At 58.1% G+C, this 14087-nt stretch overlaps 1 protein-coding gene across 1 annotated transcript; it reads right to left on the reverse strand.

Moving 5' to 3' along the window:
* Positions 1-5113: 5113 nt before the first annotated feature.
* On the reverse strand, positions 5114-8831 carry SPACA9 (sperm acrosome associated 9; the record flags this gene model as incomplete). The annotated part of the gene is made up of 4 exons (XM_080708861.1): positions 5114-5308; positions 5784-5982; positions 6356-6558; positions 8688-8831. 4 exons carry the CDS (start codon positions 8829-8831, stop codon positions 5114-5116), a joined length of 741 nt encoding a protein of 246 aa, XP_080564987.1.
* Positions 8832-14087: the final 5256 nt, after the last annotated feature.

Consider the following 14087-nt stretch of genomic DNA (forward strand, 5'->3'; position numbering starts at 1 on the left):
CAGAGGTCCTTTTGACATCTGACCAAATCGGAACGGTTATTAGCTCTGGCATTGAAATGCCTCTCAACTTTCCCCTCAGCCCACCCAAACTTCTCATCTACCTAGCAGTGTGTACTAATCGAGGGCCAGTTTGTGTTCCTCAGCAGCCTCGCCCCCAGATGGCTGCGTCCTTTGAACCTGTGCAATATGAGGCCAAATTTCATCTTGGAGTCTAACCACCACTCTGCTTTCCCGAGGCTCAGGTAACTAGGCGGCTGTTAGACCGGGCGGTGGTGGCATCCAGGTAAGTCCCGCTCTGTCCCTCCTGGAGGAAGCAGTGCAGAGCCGCTGTCCTTACGTGGAAGCTCTCACGGGACACTGCACTGCTCCGTGGCCTGAAGCGGGCACCCGGAGCCGCGGATGTGGAGACTGGTTCCTTCGCCCTCTGTTCCTTTGGCAGTTCTGATCAGCTTCCTAGAAAGTTCCATGTGGACAGATGCGCGTTGTTTCGAGTCTGGCTGGCGCTGTGGAGGCCACACTTCCTTACCCTTTGGGAAAGCTCTTGTCCCTCCTCCCCCACTACCTCTTATTTATTTGGTGTTTGCTTGAACGTGGTACTGTGCCGGCCCCAGGCTGGTGGGTGGGTAGCAAGCCTGTTCTGTGCAGGTGGCAGGAGTGGTCACGTAGAGAGCTCCCGGAGCTGTGTGTGGGCAGAGCCGCACCTCTGCGCCCTCCTCCAGCTGCGCTGGCTCACCCGCGGGGCCGACTGCCTCCCCTTGAGTTCACGCTGCAGTCCGAAGGCTCTGGGGTCCAAAGAGTTTCTTCTGAATCCATGCTGGTTTCTCAGGCTGTGGGTCGCAGCAGCATGGCGGGCTCTGGCCCACTACTAAATAGTGGCTCTTCACACTAGTTCTGACTCACAGGGCTGACGCTCCCAGGAGCTGGGTATGGCCACATTCTCCCATGTTAGGAAGGGCAGAGTAACTTAAAGCCAAGTCTGCAGGTGCTGACCAGGCCGACCGCCGTACCCACTGGGCCGACTCACCCGCCACGCGTCGTGATACCAGTCGACGCTGGCAGTGGCAGAGAATCCACACCCAACCAGTGCTCCTGAGCAAGTGCGTGAAGCCTGAGAATTGTTGCCTGGCGTTCCACCGAGCCAAGGGGGACAAGGCGGGACGGGGCCCGGGGCCTTGGTGTTCCTGTTTCTGTTCTTTCTGTGCAAAGAAGGTTCATTCAGCCATGAAGGAGTGAAAGAAACTAATGGTACGAATTCTTGCTGCGTGTGGAAGCTTCCAGCACGTGAAGTGAACGTCTCTAAGTGCGCGGTATATAGTCTAGCCTCCCTAAGTAAGGGAGCCGGAGACTCCATGTCAGCCGCAGTGCTCGCCAAAGGCCGGTCGGGGGCAGGACTTCTGGTGTAACTGGGCTCGGCCTGGCGGAGGCGAGCGTGACGGCTGCAGCCCAGCAGAGGCCGGCCGCCGCTGCGTGTCCAGGGTGGCGTCCTTGCGACACCATGCTTTTAATTCAGCTTTGTCCAAAGGAAAGCAGAAGATCCAACTTATTTTAGGGTTTTGTTTCCATTTTGGAAAAGGATGACACGAACAAATTCAGAAAGGGAAGGAGATGTTACAGGTTGACCACTTAAACCAGTTTTAAGTGCTCTCTCCCTCCCCAGGCCCGAGAGATCTGTGCCACAGCACAAAGATACTCGGCACTTGAAGCCTTCTCCTTCCCTGGCAGAGGAAAGGACACCAGTGTCAGGAGAAACAGCAGCAGCAGCACGGTTAAGGTGGACAGATGTAAACGGGAGCAAGGTGGCAGGTGCGAGGCCCCGCACCCGGGCCTGGCCCACGCCTCCAGCTTGCTGGTGTCCAGCTCAGCTGCCGCTCTGGGAGCCGTGGGTGTTATTTAAGCAGGGATGGGGGCCGAGACCTGGCGTCATGGTAAAGTTACCCCGTTCGGAAATAGGCTTTGGTATTGCGAAGGACTCCCAAGTCAGTAGTAAGGCTCGCTTTTGTTTTGAAAGCAGCAGTCCTGCCAGGAGTCCACGTGGCTGGATGGAGAGGTGAGGGAGGGGCCCTGGGCAGCTGAGGTGAGGCGAGGGCCTGAGGACAGCTGGGGCCTGGCAGGTGTGGGGACTCACAGCGGTGTGGCACCTGGTAGCGCTGGGCCTGGATGGCCGCCATCCTAAACCACTGAGTGGCGCTGCGACTCACCAGAACGCCCAGGGTCAGCACGGGCCCACGAGCCCAGCAGCACAAGATGTTTCAAAGCAGTGCGAGGGGCGGAAGGTGCAGCAGCCGGAGGTCCTGAGCCCGTGGGCAGACAGCACAGGCATCTAGCCGAGAGCCCCATGGATTCCAAGAAGCTCGTGGCAAGCCTCTGCCAGAGTTGATCGAGCTTTAGACTCCAGCCGGGTCAAGATGAGCATGTGCTCGTGAGTCTGAGGGAACTGACTGGGACCCAGAGGTAGGAAGCCAGGCCACTTCTCAGCTGGGGCTGCAAGGGGCGCTTGGAGGTGCCTGTCGAGGGTGGCGGCGCCGAGCAGGCCCCAGGAGCACCTCTCAGGCTGGCCGGCAGCTTTTCTGGAGAGAAGGCTGCCTGGCCTTTGGGAGTGAGCTGCGGAAGGGCCTTATGTGTGTGGCACAGGTGCCCCAACTAGCCTTAGAAGGTAGACGCCACAGCCCAGGAGAAAGCCCTGGACACCCGGCAGCGAGCACATTTAGCAGCCTCTCCCACTGCCCATCCCTGTGCTGCCGGGCCAGACCCTGCGCTGGCCTGACCATTGCGGTAGCACGTGGAGTTGTCGGGTGTGTGCTGAGAAGGTCAGCCTTGAGTGCCGAGGGAGGGATCTGCACTGAACCGGAGCTCAGCCTGCCACCTCCGGGGACAGCAGACCCGTGTGCTGTGGCCGGCCAGTGGCAGTTCCCACCAAGTACTAGAGCCCAGCACTTGGAGCTGCAGGAGCGAGTACTGGGTGAGGGCCTGGCAGGAGGGTGGCCAGCGAAGGCAGCTGCTGCAGTGCCAACGGAACGCGGGCCCCTTGCCCGCGCTCTGAAGGAGACCCTGGGAGAGGCTGGGCCCCTACCCGGGCGCGGCTGCCTCCTGTGCTGGGGACCCAGAGCGGCTGGCATCTGCTCGTCCTCGCGCGTGCTGGGGCTGGCCTGCAGTGTGTCCAGCCCCGTGACACGGGCCCTCCCTCAGATGGCCGCAGGCAGGAATCGCACTCGATGAGCTTTCTGGTACCTCAGCTGCTGTGACCCATGTTCCCGTGCGCCTCGTTCCCCTCCGAGGCCCCCTGTGCCCAGGGGATCGGGGTGTCCTGCAGTGTGTGACGTTCACCTGAGGGAAGAGTGGCCCAGCTACAAGGGGAGCTTGCGCCTGGCCGCCACGGGCCTCAAACGAGTTCATGAAGGTGGAGGAGCCCCTGCCCTTCCCAGTGCCACGGCCTTGTCCGCCTTCTGGGATAAGCAGGCGGGCTCCGCCATTGGCATAGGTTTTTCAGAGATGACCCTGGGAATTCAGAGACCCCAGGCCCCACCCACACCCAAGCCTGGTACGGCGTTTGAATGGAGGGCAGTGTGCTGCTCTGCACAGCGCGTGCCCTGGCTTAGCAAAGAGGCGGCCACACGTTTTGCACTAGGAAAAATCATTGATCACTTCAGAAGACACTATGGGCCACGGAAACATTACGGAGGAGCAGGTTTTGCTAAGATATAACCTAGTTTCATAGCTTAATCATGGATGAACCACATGTGGCTGACTTGCAATTTAAAAGGTTCCCATCAGTGAAAAGAATCTTTTTTTTAACTGACTGCTTTTAGTTGAACGGAAGAAAGTCCCCTCTTGTCAAATGGTTTCTACTTTCCCACCTCCATCTCAGCGCATGACCAACAATCCACATCAGATGCCAACTGCGGGAGAACATGGTACGAGCTCAGAGAAGGGGAGTGGAATCAGAAGGGTTTGCTGTCCTTAGAATGTTCTAAAGCGTCAAGGCAGTTGCTTGTGTTTAACTGTGAACAAATAAAAATTTATTGTTTTGCACTACTCCGCTGTGTGAGGAGGAGTGATTGGCCGTGGCCTTGGGAGCTCAGGGGTAAACTCAGGGATGGGACACACACACAGCAGCCTTGGGTGTGGAATGGTGACTCTGGGTGGCTGGAGGAGGGTGTTTGTGGACAAGCAACGGGCCCTGGGTTTAGTGTCTATAGGGCCTTTATATTCTGGGGTGTTATCTGCTGCACAGATAACTCACCTGCCATAAATTCACACTCTCCCCCAAGATTGGCATGGTGTGGGAGTGGGTTGTGTGTCATCTCTCCCAGGAAGAGCCCGAAAGCCAGGCGCTGCCAGTCTACACTGCTGCCCAGCCTGGCTCTCAGTGCCAGTGTCTGGAGGGGCGGCCCGGTTGGCTTTGACCGAATCCTTTTAGTAGAACCCAGTGGCCATTTATTTTATATTCGCTAGTCCTGAGCTTGCCAACGGAAAGCACAATTATCATCACACCTGCTCTGTGCCCTTTAGGCATCAGCAGAAGGTAGGAAATGACCTTTACGTGATTTGGGGACCCACCCTGGCTCGTGATGGCTCAACCTGGGACACAGGAAAGGACCAAGATGGCGGGCGGCATGGCAGTGTGGTTTTCAGGTGCTTGTTCCCACCCAGCTGTGTCTGGAACTCAGCACTGCTCCGCCCCTTGGAACGGCAGAAAGCTGCTCCTCTGAGACAGGCTCAGAGATGGCAGTTGTTCCAGTGTTCTTGTCTGAGCAGGCGTCTCACTAGACAAGTTGCCTGCCTGCCTTGGAGAGGCGTGCAGGGGTGGGCCCTGTGGACCTGGCATCGGCATGCCGATTTCTCTGCGGTCTGTAAGGGGCTCTGCTTGCGTGGCTACTGCCCAGGTTTCCTTTGGTGTCTGAGGAGAAAGGCAGGTTTTCTTTCAGGGATAAATCCCAGGAAACCAAGCCAGGCAGAGAGGTGGTAGAACACTTTTTATTCTTGACTGTCTCCCCCCGAGGAAGCAACAATACAGAAGCTAAGTCGTCCCCTGTGAAGGGAAAAACCAACAGTCAGACATTACTTCTGGCATGCCCAGAAGCCGGGGACACAATTTACAATGGCCAGGCCTCGGCTATGCGGCGAAGACCAGGCTGTTGTCTAGGAGCCAGAAAGACAGTGCTCCCCGCTTCCGTCCTGGCCCCTCCCCGGTGAAGGAGAGTGGAGGTGGGTTCACCCGTTTGCTTTGGTCCAAGGAACTGAACGCACCACGGAGTTCAACATGCCGGCCCTCCTTCCTGCCGTTCTCGTTCCCCACCTCCTGCTGCAGCTGGCAAGGAGGGGGTCAGAGAACCAGAGGGCCCCTCCAGCTGGATGGCTGGGTGCACAGCTGGAGCCGCAGCTGGGGCAGGCGGGGCACCGTGCGCGCGGCTCAGCACCTCTAGGCCACCCTCCCAACGCCACGCTGTCTGGACAACTTGTTAAGTGGGGATCCTCTGCATCCGCACAGAGCTCAGAGGCGGAAAAGTTAGAAGTGAAAGCAAGAGAGAGCGAGTCTCAAGAGTGTATTGGCCCCTTGGGGTTCGTGGAGGGACTGCGGGCACCGTGAGATGGGGTCCAACAGTGGACACGGAACGGGTGTGCGGAGCGCCCCACGGACGGAGCAGGACCCTGGCCTGGCGTCACAGTTTCCCACCAGGTGGCCTCCAGGGAGGTTTTGAGCAGCCTTTGTCTTTCCCCCTACATTTGTCTCTTTCGAGCTTCCTACGCTTGTATCTTTTCAGCCACTGCTGGGCGCCCGAGGCCAGGGCGGGCTGAGCGGCGCTGGCAGCCTGGCTTTCAGGGAGCTCACTCACGTGCTGCAGCGCTTTGCGGGGCAGCTTCTCTGAGTGGGCGATCCACTCTTTCATCAAGTCCAGTACGATGGGGATGAGGCTGACCACGCCTCCGTAGTGGTTTCTGGCCTCGTCGCAGCTGAGGTGGTTTACCACGTCGTGAGGGTACCTGCAGGACACACCGGGCGGTCAGCTGCGGGGACCCCCCACGGGGCCCAGGCAGCCGTCACCCAGGAGGTCTCAGACCGCATGTGCAGGTGCTCAGGCTCATGGCCAAGAGCCCCAGGGGGTTCTCGTGGGAGAGGCAAGGGTTGTGAACTGCCGGCCTGGAGTTTGTGAGAGCCTGCTGGGCCAGGGGCCAAGGAACCTGTTGTCAGTTTGTCATAACACGCTGGCTTTCTACCCACTTTCCCCTAGACCCTGGTTTCCAGTGGGTTTTGTTGGGTCACCGTCATCCCAGTAGAGCAAGGATAGGCGCTGCCCCCTAGGCGAGTGTGAGCACAGCACAGCTCGCGGGGCTGGGGAGAGGCGGCCCCACTCACTTTGCTCTGAGTGTGCTCAGGTCGTTACTTTGGCTGACCAGGGTCTTGCACTTCTCCAGGAGGTTGTTGGTGACCGGCGTGCCGGCGTGCAGGGCCTCGAAGTGCTGGCAGAGCTTGTTCAGTTCTGAACAGATGTCCAGGAACATGAGCAGGACCCGCCGGTCCGTGGAGTTGTTGCAGTAATGCTCCATGTAGCTCTGCACCTGCAAGGCCAGTGCGACATGGGCGGGGTGCAGCCCCCAAGGGCGCGCTGCCCCGTCCTCCCCCAGGTCCACAGGGAGGTGCAAGGCACCCTGAAGGATTCTAGTCACAGACCACTCCATACTAGCATGGCTAAGTGGTCCAGACTCCATTCACAGTGCTCAGTGTCACTCGCCATCAAAACCCTGCACCCTGTGTCGGTACCTTTCTTTAATCCTTATTTTACAGATTAATACCCTGCATACTAGAGCTTTAGAGAGGTGAAATTGCCTGCTGGGGGCACCCATGGAAGTAGCTGAGCCGGACTGGCCTCCCGGCTCCACGGCTCTGGGCCCAGACCCCACACCAGGCCCTGTGCCCCTGAGCCAACTACCACGGGAGGAAGGCGGGGCTGGGCCAGACTTCCCGTAGGTAGCCCCTCTGCAGGACCCACTTGAGGACTTGGGTGGGCCACCCCTACTGAGACGGATATAGAAGGACCAAGAACACGTTGGGCTTTGGTCATCCCGTGTTTCCAAGGTAGAGAAAGGATGAGTAAGCGGAGCTGGGAAAATGATTATCCACATGAGAAAAACGACGCGGTCCCTGCCGCACCCCAGATTCCTAAATCAACTCCAGGAGGGCCAGGAGCCTCAGTAGCAAAAATACAACTTAAAAACCCACATGCGAATGTGCTTAGGAAGTGCGGAAGCCTTTCTACGAGCCATACATGGGTGCTAAGGATGTTGATTCTCGGATCTCCTTTCAACCTCCTCCGGTGACTCCCAGCTGGGGGTCTCCTGGTTCCTGATCTCTTGCTGGGGAGGAGCTGGCTCAGGGGCGGGCCCAGCTCACTGACCAGTTCACTTCACAGCCAGCAAGTTCTCCTCTCCACGGTCTGAGGACGGGAGGGGGAGTGCCTGCCTGTCCAGCACCAAAACATACTTGGGTCTACGGGCTTCCCTGTTGCTAAGGAAGTCCTTCCGAATGAGCTCAGCTGCAGGGAGAGGCTTCTGTGGACACACCTGTGCACACACCTGCGGGCAGGCCTTTCAGTGTGGGGTAGCCACAACCGAGCTGCGCCACTGGGGACCTGGGTGTGCGTCCCTGGGTGGTCTCGGGAAGGCAGACGGGGCTGAGAAGCCTCACTTCGGATGGGGGAGCCTGAGCATCCGGCAGGAAGGTCCCCTCACACGAACGCCCCATGACACCACAGGAGATGCCAAGCGGGTGGGACCTGGGCTACTCTCTAAAAACCTGTCCAGAGCCCTTACAAGGCCGACCTTCTGGGGGATGTAGCCAACCGACTTAAAATAGCTCAGGGGCACGTACAGGCCACTGCGCTTCGTGTTAGAAACTGGCAGATCTGAGTGAAGGCCATATGAGCACCCCTTTTCTGTATACACTGCATTTTTCAAAGTAAAAAATGGGAGGGAAATTTTACAAAAACTCTCAGTGATGCCACCGTCAAGTGCTGCTTGTCCTCGATGGCCCTGTCTCTGCCGGCGGTTCTGAGCCCTGTGCCCACTGCCACCCAGCTTAGTGAGCTGAATCCGCGGCGGCACCTTTCAGTGCAAAGGTCTGGCCTACGTGTGTGGTCCTAGCTGCACCGAGGCTCGGGCCCCCACCTTCCTGAAGGCCTCCCAGGTCCTGAGGAGAGAATCAGGACAGTGGCTAGTCCTCCAGGAGCAGGGGTTAAATAAAAACATCTGCAAAAGCAGCCAGCAGTGGGCTCAGCCTGTTAACAGTTTCTCAGCCCTGGCCAGAACCTGGTGGCCGGGGCCTTATCTTTCTGATGACCAGTTAATGGCTCTCCAGTGTCCAGCCCAGGGACACTTGAGTGCTTAGCACGGGCCAGCCTTGGGCGGAGCAGTCCATGGATGCTTTCACAGAATCTGTGTAACAGATCAGGAAACATAGGCTTAGTGAAATACCCTCAGGGGCCAAGGCCACAGAGGAGGCAGGTGGCGGGTCTGGGCCCACATTTAACTGCTGTCATTCTCCTACATATCCGGTAGGGGAAGCGGGCTCGTCCATCGGTTCGGATCTGAGTCCTGCTTCGGGCACAAGGTGCTTGGCGCCCCGGCTCCACTGTTCCACCTGACCCAGTACGCCCCACCCTGAGGCCCGGGCCAGGCCCTGCGGGCGTCACCTGTCCGATGCTGGAGATGGGCCGGATCTTGTCATGAGCATTCTCCCTGCAGTGTTCTAGTGCCGCGATGAAGGTGAACTGCTGCTGCTGGAACAGCTTGTACTTCTGCTCGATGCCTCGCAGCGTCTCCTTCGCCTCGTTCATGGTGGTCCTCTGTGGTCACTCGCAGGACAGGAAGGGGCTGCGGGAGGCAGAAGAGAGCCGTGAGGTTGCGGGGCCAGATGCGCGGGGCAGGGCCTGCTCGGCGTCTCCCCACAACCCCGAGGGGCGGGGGTGCTGTCCCCTCATTTAGCCAGGAAAGGAGCTGAGGTCCTGAGAGGCCACTCGCTTGCCTGACACCCCCCAGGTCATCCACGGAAGTGCTCGGCCTGACACTTGCCGTGTACCCTCCAGGGTCAGTCTGCCACCAAATGTGATTTCCTCCCCTCAGCTGGGGACACATTTCTCCGTTCCTTGGGTTTCTGCTGATTATATGTACACGCATACACACATGCGTACATGTACACACACACACACACACACACACACACAGCCTCCAAGGCTTTTCTGTGGTGCCAGTGAAACCCAGAATGTACAGCCCAGCAGAATACCAGTTTGGACCAAATGATCTCAAAACATCTGCTGCTCTGCAGTCAGCAGGAAAGTCCAGGAGTTCTTCCCGGGGGCTAAGCTGGGGAAGAGCCAGCCCTGGTCTTGGGTTCCCGGGTTCCCAGGGCGGGGCGGGCCTGCGGCCTCCTCCCTGCCACTGCCCTGGGAAGCGCGACATGCCCTGAGCAGTGACATTATCTGCGGGGAGGGTTCTGGTGGCGCCACACAGACCCTCCCTGGTGTGACTCAGGTGGTCCACAAATGTTGAGAAGCTGCAAGAGAGGTGAAGGCAGAGGGTTCTGTGCTCTGTGGCATCACACTGCAGAATGTTCTAGATCGTATCTATAGGAAGCGAGAGCTGGAAGGACCCCAGCTGGCCAACTCCTCTGAACTTCCAGGGGAGACGGAGGCCAGGGATTTACCCAGGGCGTCACAGTGAGCCCGTGCGGGAGACACCCTGGGCCCAGGCTGCCTGACGTCTTCCCAGCATTCCACACTGCCCCATCCGGTGCCCCTCCACCCGACGAAGCCCTTCCCCACATCCAGACAGTGTGGGGCAGGAGTGAGGAGCCAGGCTCAGTGCGGATGGGACGGTGGCAGGGAGGCTCCACCTCGGCGAAACACAAGGCAGGACCAAAACCCAGCAAGCGAGTGAGGAAGAAACTTAAAGAAAATGTCACACGCACACGCGCGCACACCTATCCCAGTACTCTGAGAAAGAAGGATCATGGGTTTGAGGCAACCTCAACAGCTTAGACGCTTTTTCAAAATAAAAATAAAATAGGACCAGGAGTGTAGCTCACAAAATGCCCCTGGGTTCAATCCCCAGTACCAATTAAAGGGGGAGGGGGATGAAAGGCAGGCAGGCAGGCGGACACAGACAGACACACCGGACAGATTCAGTGCTATGCCCCACCATACTGGCAAAAGGCAAGTAATAAAAACTATGATCCTATTTTCTTTTTAAAAATTTGACATCAAGCCGGGCGTGGTGGCGCACGCTTGTAATCCCCGCGCTTGGGAGGCAGAGACAGGAGGATCGCGCAGGTTCGAAGCCAGCTGCGCGCACTGGCTTAAGAGACCCTGTTTCCAAATAAAAATGTAAAAATAGGTCTGGGAGTGTAGCCCAGAGGTAGCAGGGCTTCCAGGAACTCCAGTACCACCAAAAAAAAAAAAAAAAAAAAAAAAAAAAAATTTGACATCAAGCCGGGCGTGGTGGCGCATGCTTGTAATCCCAGTATTTGAGAGGCTGAGACAGGAGGATCGGGGTTCTTGGACAACCTCAGCTACTTAGTGAGGCCCTTCACAACTTAGTGAGACCCTGTTTCAAATTAAAGAATAAAAAATAGAATAGGGGGTGTAGCTTGGAGGTAGAAACCCCCTGGATTCCATCCTCAGACCTGCACACACACACACACAAAGAAATTTGATATCACAGCTAGGCGTGGTGGCTCGTGCTTATAATCCCAGCATTTGGGAGGCTGAGACCAGGGGATCCTGGTTCGCGGCCAGCCTCAAGCTAGTGAGTCCCTCTGCAACTTAGTGAGCCCTGTTTCCAAATACAGAATAAAAAATACGGCTGGGGTGTAGCTCAGAGGTAGAAAGCCCTTGGGATCAATCCCTAGTAAGCCCCCCCCCAAAGAAAACAGTGCACTGAAATATCGGTCTTGGTTACTGAGTTTTTTGTTGGTGCCGTGTGCCTCCTTCCCCCACCGTAACCCAGCGGGGGTTCAGATCTAGAAAAGCCCGGTGGCACCAAGGTGGGTCTCCAGAGACGTGGGGCAGAGTGCCCAGCTAGCTGGCCTTTGCCCATAGTGCTCAGAGCTGCGGCTAGAGGTGGGTAAGCAGCCCTGGGGTCACAGGGTCCTGGCCCTACTGTCTTTGCTGACCTGGGACAAGCTGCCTCTGAGCATCCTAACACACTCTAGGGAGGCGGCAGCACTGGCCACCCTGCCTTGGGATGAAGGACAGGTGTAAGGTGTGGGCCCTGAGCTTGGGCTCCCAGGGGTGGGGGTTGAACAGGGGATGCAGGAAGTGGGAATGAGACTGTGGGCTGAGGATGTTGTGAGTAGGCACAGAAGAGCAGGGCCAGGGCTAGTCAGGGGACCCCAGCTGGGCCATCAGAGCCGCTGACAGGTGTTGGGCTCAACAGCACTGGACAGGGTGGCACACCCCCAGCCTGGAGGACCTCATCTGTGAGCAGAGACAAGGAAGACAGCAAACTGCGCATGGGCGTGGAGGGGTCGGGCCGCGCCGTCTGCAGGAGGGGCGTTCGCAGGAGCGGGTGCTTGCAGGGCAAAATTCAGGCACACTGCAGCTCTCCTTAAGACAGGCAGCTCCGCCGTCCCCTTGAGGACAGCTGGTCACTACACAGGGCTCTACAGAAGGCCTGGGCAGAGCTAACCTCAAGTCCCACGGCCGCCTGGAACGAGGGACCAGAATGATTTCACAGGAGGAACAGGAAGCTGACACCAGGCAGCTAGGAGCCCGGCCTTCACAGGCTGAGCTGGTCTGGGCCCTTGGAGTGTTCCCTCCCTCCCGCTGTTCCTTAGAGACAAGCTCGCCACGCACACATTGTCTGGAGGGGGCGGGGAGGGGAGCAGATGAGGACTGCCAAGGACCTGAAAAAGTTCCCAGACCCCTTTAGGGTTCACCCACTAGCTAGACCCCGGGCCCCACGTCCATCCTTACACCATTTACACTTTTCCTGTTCCCCAGTTCAAAGCAGTGAGAACTAGCAGCATAGGCTGCCTTCGTGGGTCCGCTCCCACCACACTCTCTGCTTCTGGGGGCTGCCGAGTTCTCCCGGGATCCAGCAATACCTTGGCTGGTGGCCCCCAGAACCTGAGAGCAGAACTGGCTTGGTGCTTGGTGCTAGCACCTCGTGACATGCACACCAGGAGTGCCGCGGGAGGAGCCGTCACACGCTCTCCAAAGTGACCCCCGGCAAACGCCAGCCTCCGCGGCCAAATTAGTGGGGATGAAAGCATGGCAGCCGGGCAGGTGCTGCGCCATGGGCGGAGGGAGGAAAAAACGATTACCTGATAGGTTTTAGGCTTTAATTGATTTGTATTTTCCCAGGCTGCTAAGGAAGATTAAATCATGGTAGAGAAAGCGCCTAGGGCTTAAAATAAATGAGCAGAAAGGCAAGTAATTTCAGAAACGTCCAGGAAGCAAGCAGAAGCTCTCCGGTGCAAAGTGCAGGCTTGGTTTGTTACGGTCCTTGTGGGGCGGTTCTTTGTGGGGCGGCTCCGTCTCTCCCCAGCTGTCTCTGCGGCGGGGTCTGACAAGCCTCCTGAGATGTGCGCACTTGGAGGAAGCAGTTTTGGGGGAAGAGGCGGCGCTGCCGGCTTGACTTTGGAGGGGTTCTGGGCTGGAGTTAGGGGGCCTGGCCAGCCCACCTCTGATTTAACTGGTGGCCCTAGGCAAGGCCTTTGCGTTTCTGGGCCTGTTTGTGCGTCTGTAAAATGAGGGAGTGTGGATTCTGGTCTCCAGGGCCCATGGATTCCATGCTCTGGAATCAGCACCCGATGAGGAAAGAGGGGCCCAGAGGGGGAACTGACGGCTCAGAATCACCCAGCCAACTACTCATGTGACCTCTCTCTCTCTCTCCTCTCCCCTTCCCTCCTTCCCTTTCTTTTGAGCATAGGGGCATTCTACCTCCAAGCCACACACCCCCTTTTCCCTTTTTCTTTTTTTAATTTCAAAACAAGGTCTCGATATGTTGTGCTAAGTAGCTGAGGCTGCTCTCAAACCTGCGGTCCTCCTCTCTCAGCCCCCCCCCCCCCGAGTCCTGGGATTTCAGGCGTGTGCCGCCACACCCAGCTGACTCCCCAATTTTTTATCTATAAATTGGAAGGAAGGTACCTATTTCACATAGTGTTGCAGATTAAACGAGCCAGTGCTACCAAAAGTCGCCAGCAAGTATTGTGTGCTTGCTGCATGCCAGTTACTGCCTAAAGCTTCCACCCAGAAGTTTGGGGAGGCTTCAATATATCCCCCTGCATGGGGCAGGGTCACCAGCCAGGCAGTGGTGCGCGCTTGTAATTTCCGCAGCCCCTCTGGCTTAAGAGACCCTGTTTCCAAATAAAAAATATAAAATAGGTCTGGGAGTGTAGGCTGGAGGCAGAAGGCTTCCATCCCCAGCACCACTGAAAAAAAAGAAAGAAAAAAAAGAAAACAGTTCCCCAAGCAAAGCCCCTACTCCATTGCATCACGCCCCCCCTCCGCAGCCCTCCCCACCCCCCAGCCCCAAACTTATCTCCCTTCTCTCCCTCACCCACTTCCCACCGGGGGCTTGGGTGCCCGCCCCCCCAGCCCTCCTTACTCTTGCTTGTCCTGGACTGGCACAGAGGCCCCAAGCTGGAGAGACTCCGTGGGTGTCTGGGCCCCGGAGGGCGGGGAGGCCCTCCTCAGGACTCAGGAGGCCGCAGTGGGTGGGGTTGGGGCCGGGTGAGAAGGGGCGGGCCGGGCCATTGTGACCCGGGTGCCCTAGCAATCGGGTCACGTGGCCGAGCTGGCGGGCCGGGAGGTTTCGGCCACACTCGCCAGCCCTGTGGTCCAAACACCTGCCCCCACGCTTTTACATTTCAGATATGGGGAAACTGAGGCTGGGGGGCAGCGCTGGGTTAGGCCCGGAGGAGCCGTCGGGGCGTGGCGGGGGGGGGGCCACTCTGGATCGCAGGGGCGGCCGCAAGGGGAGGTCCCGCCAGGGCTGCGGGGTGCAGGTGGGGGCGCCAGTGCCCTGCTGGGCGCGCTGATGACGCGGTGTCCCGGCAACGCGGTTGCTAGGAAACGGCACGCCGTGGCGAC

Source organism: Muscardinus avellanarius (genome assembly GCF_963383645.1).
Source record: "Muscardinus avellanarius genome assembly, chromosome: 13".
Classification (NCBI taxonomy): domain Eukaryota; kingdom Metazoa; phylum Chordata; class Mammalia; order Rodentia; family Gliridae; genus Muscardinus; species Muscardinus avellanarius.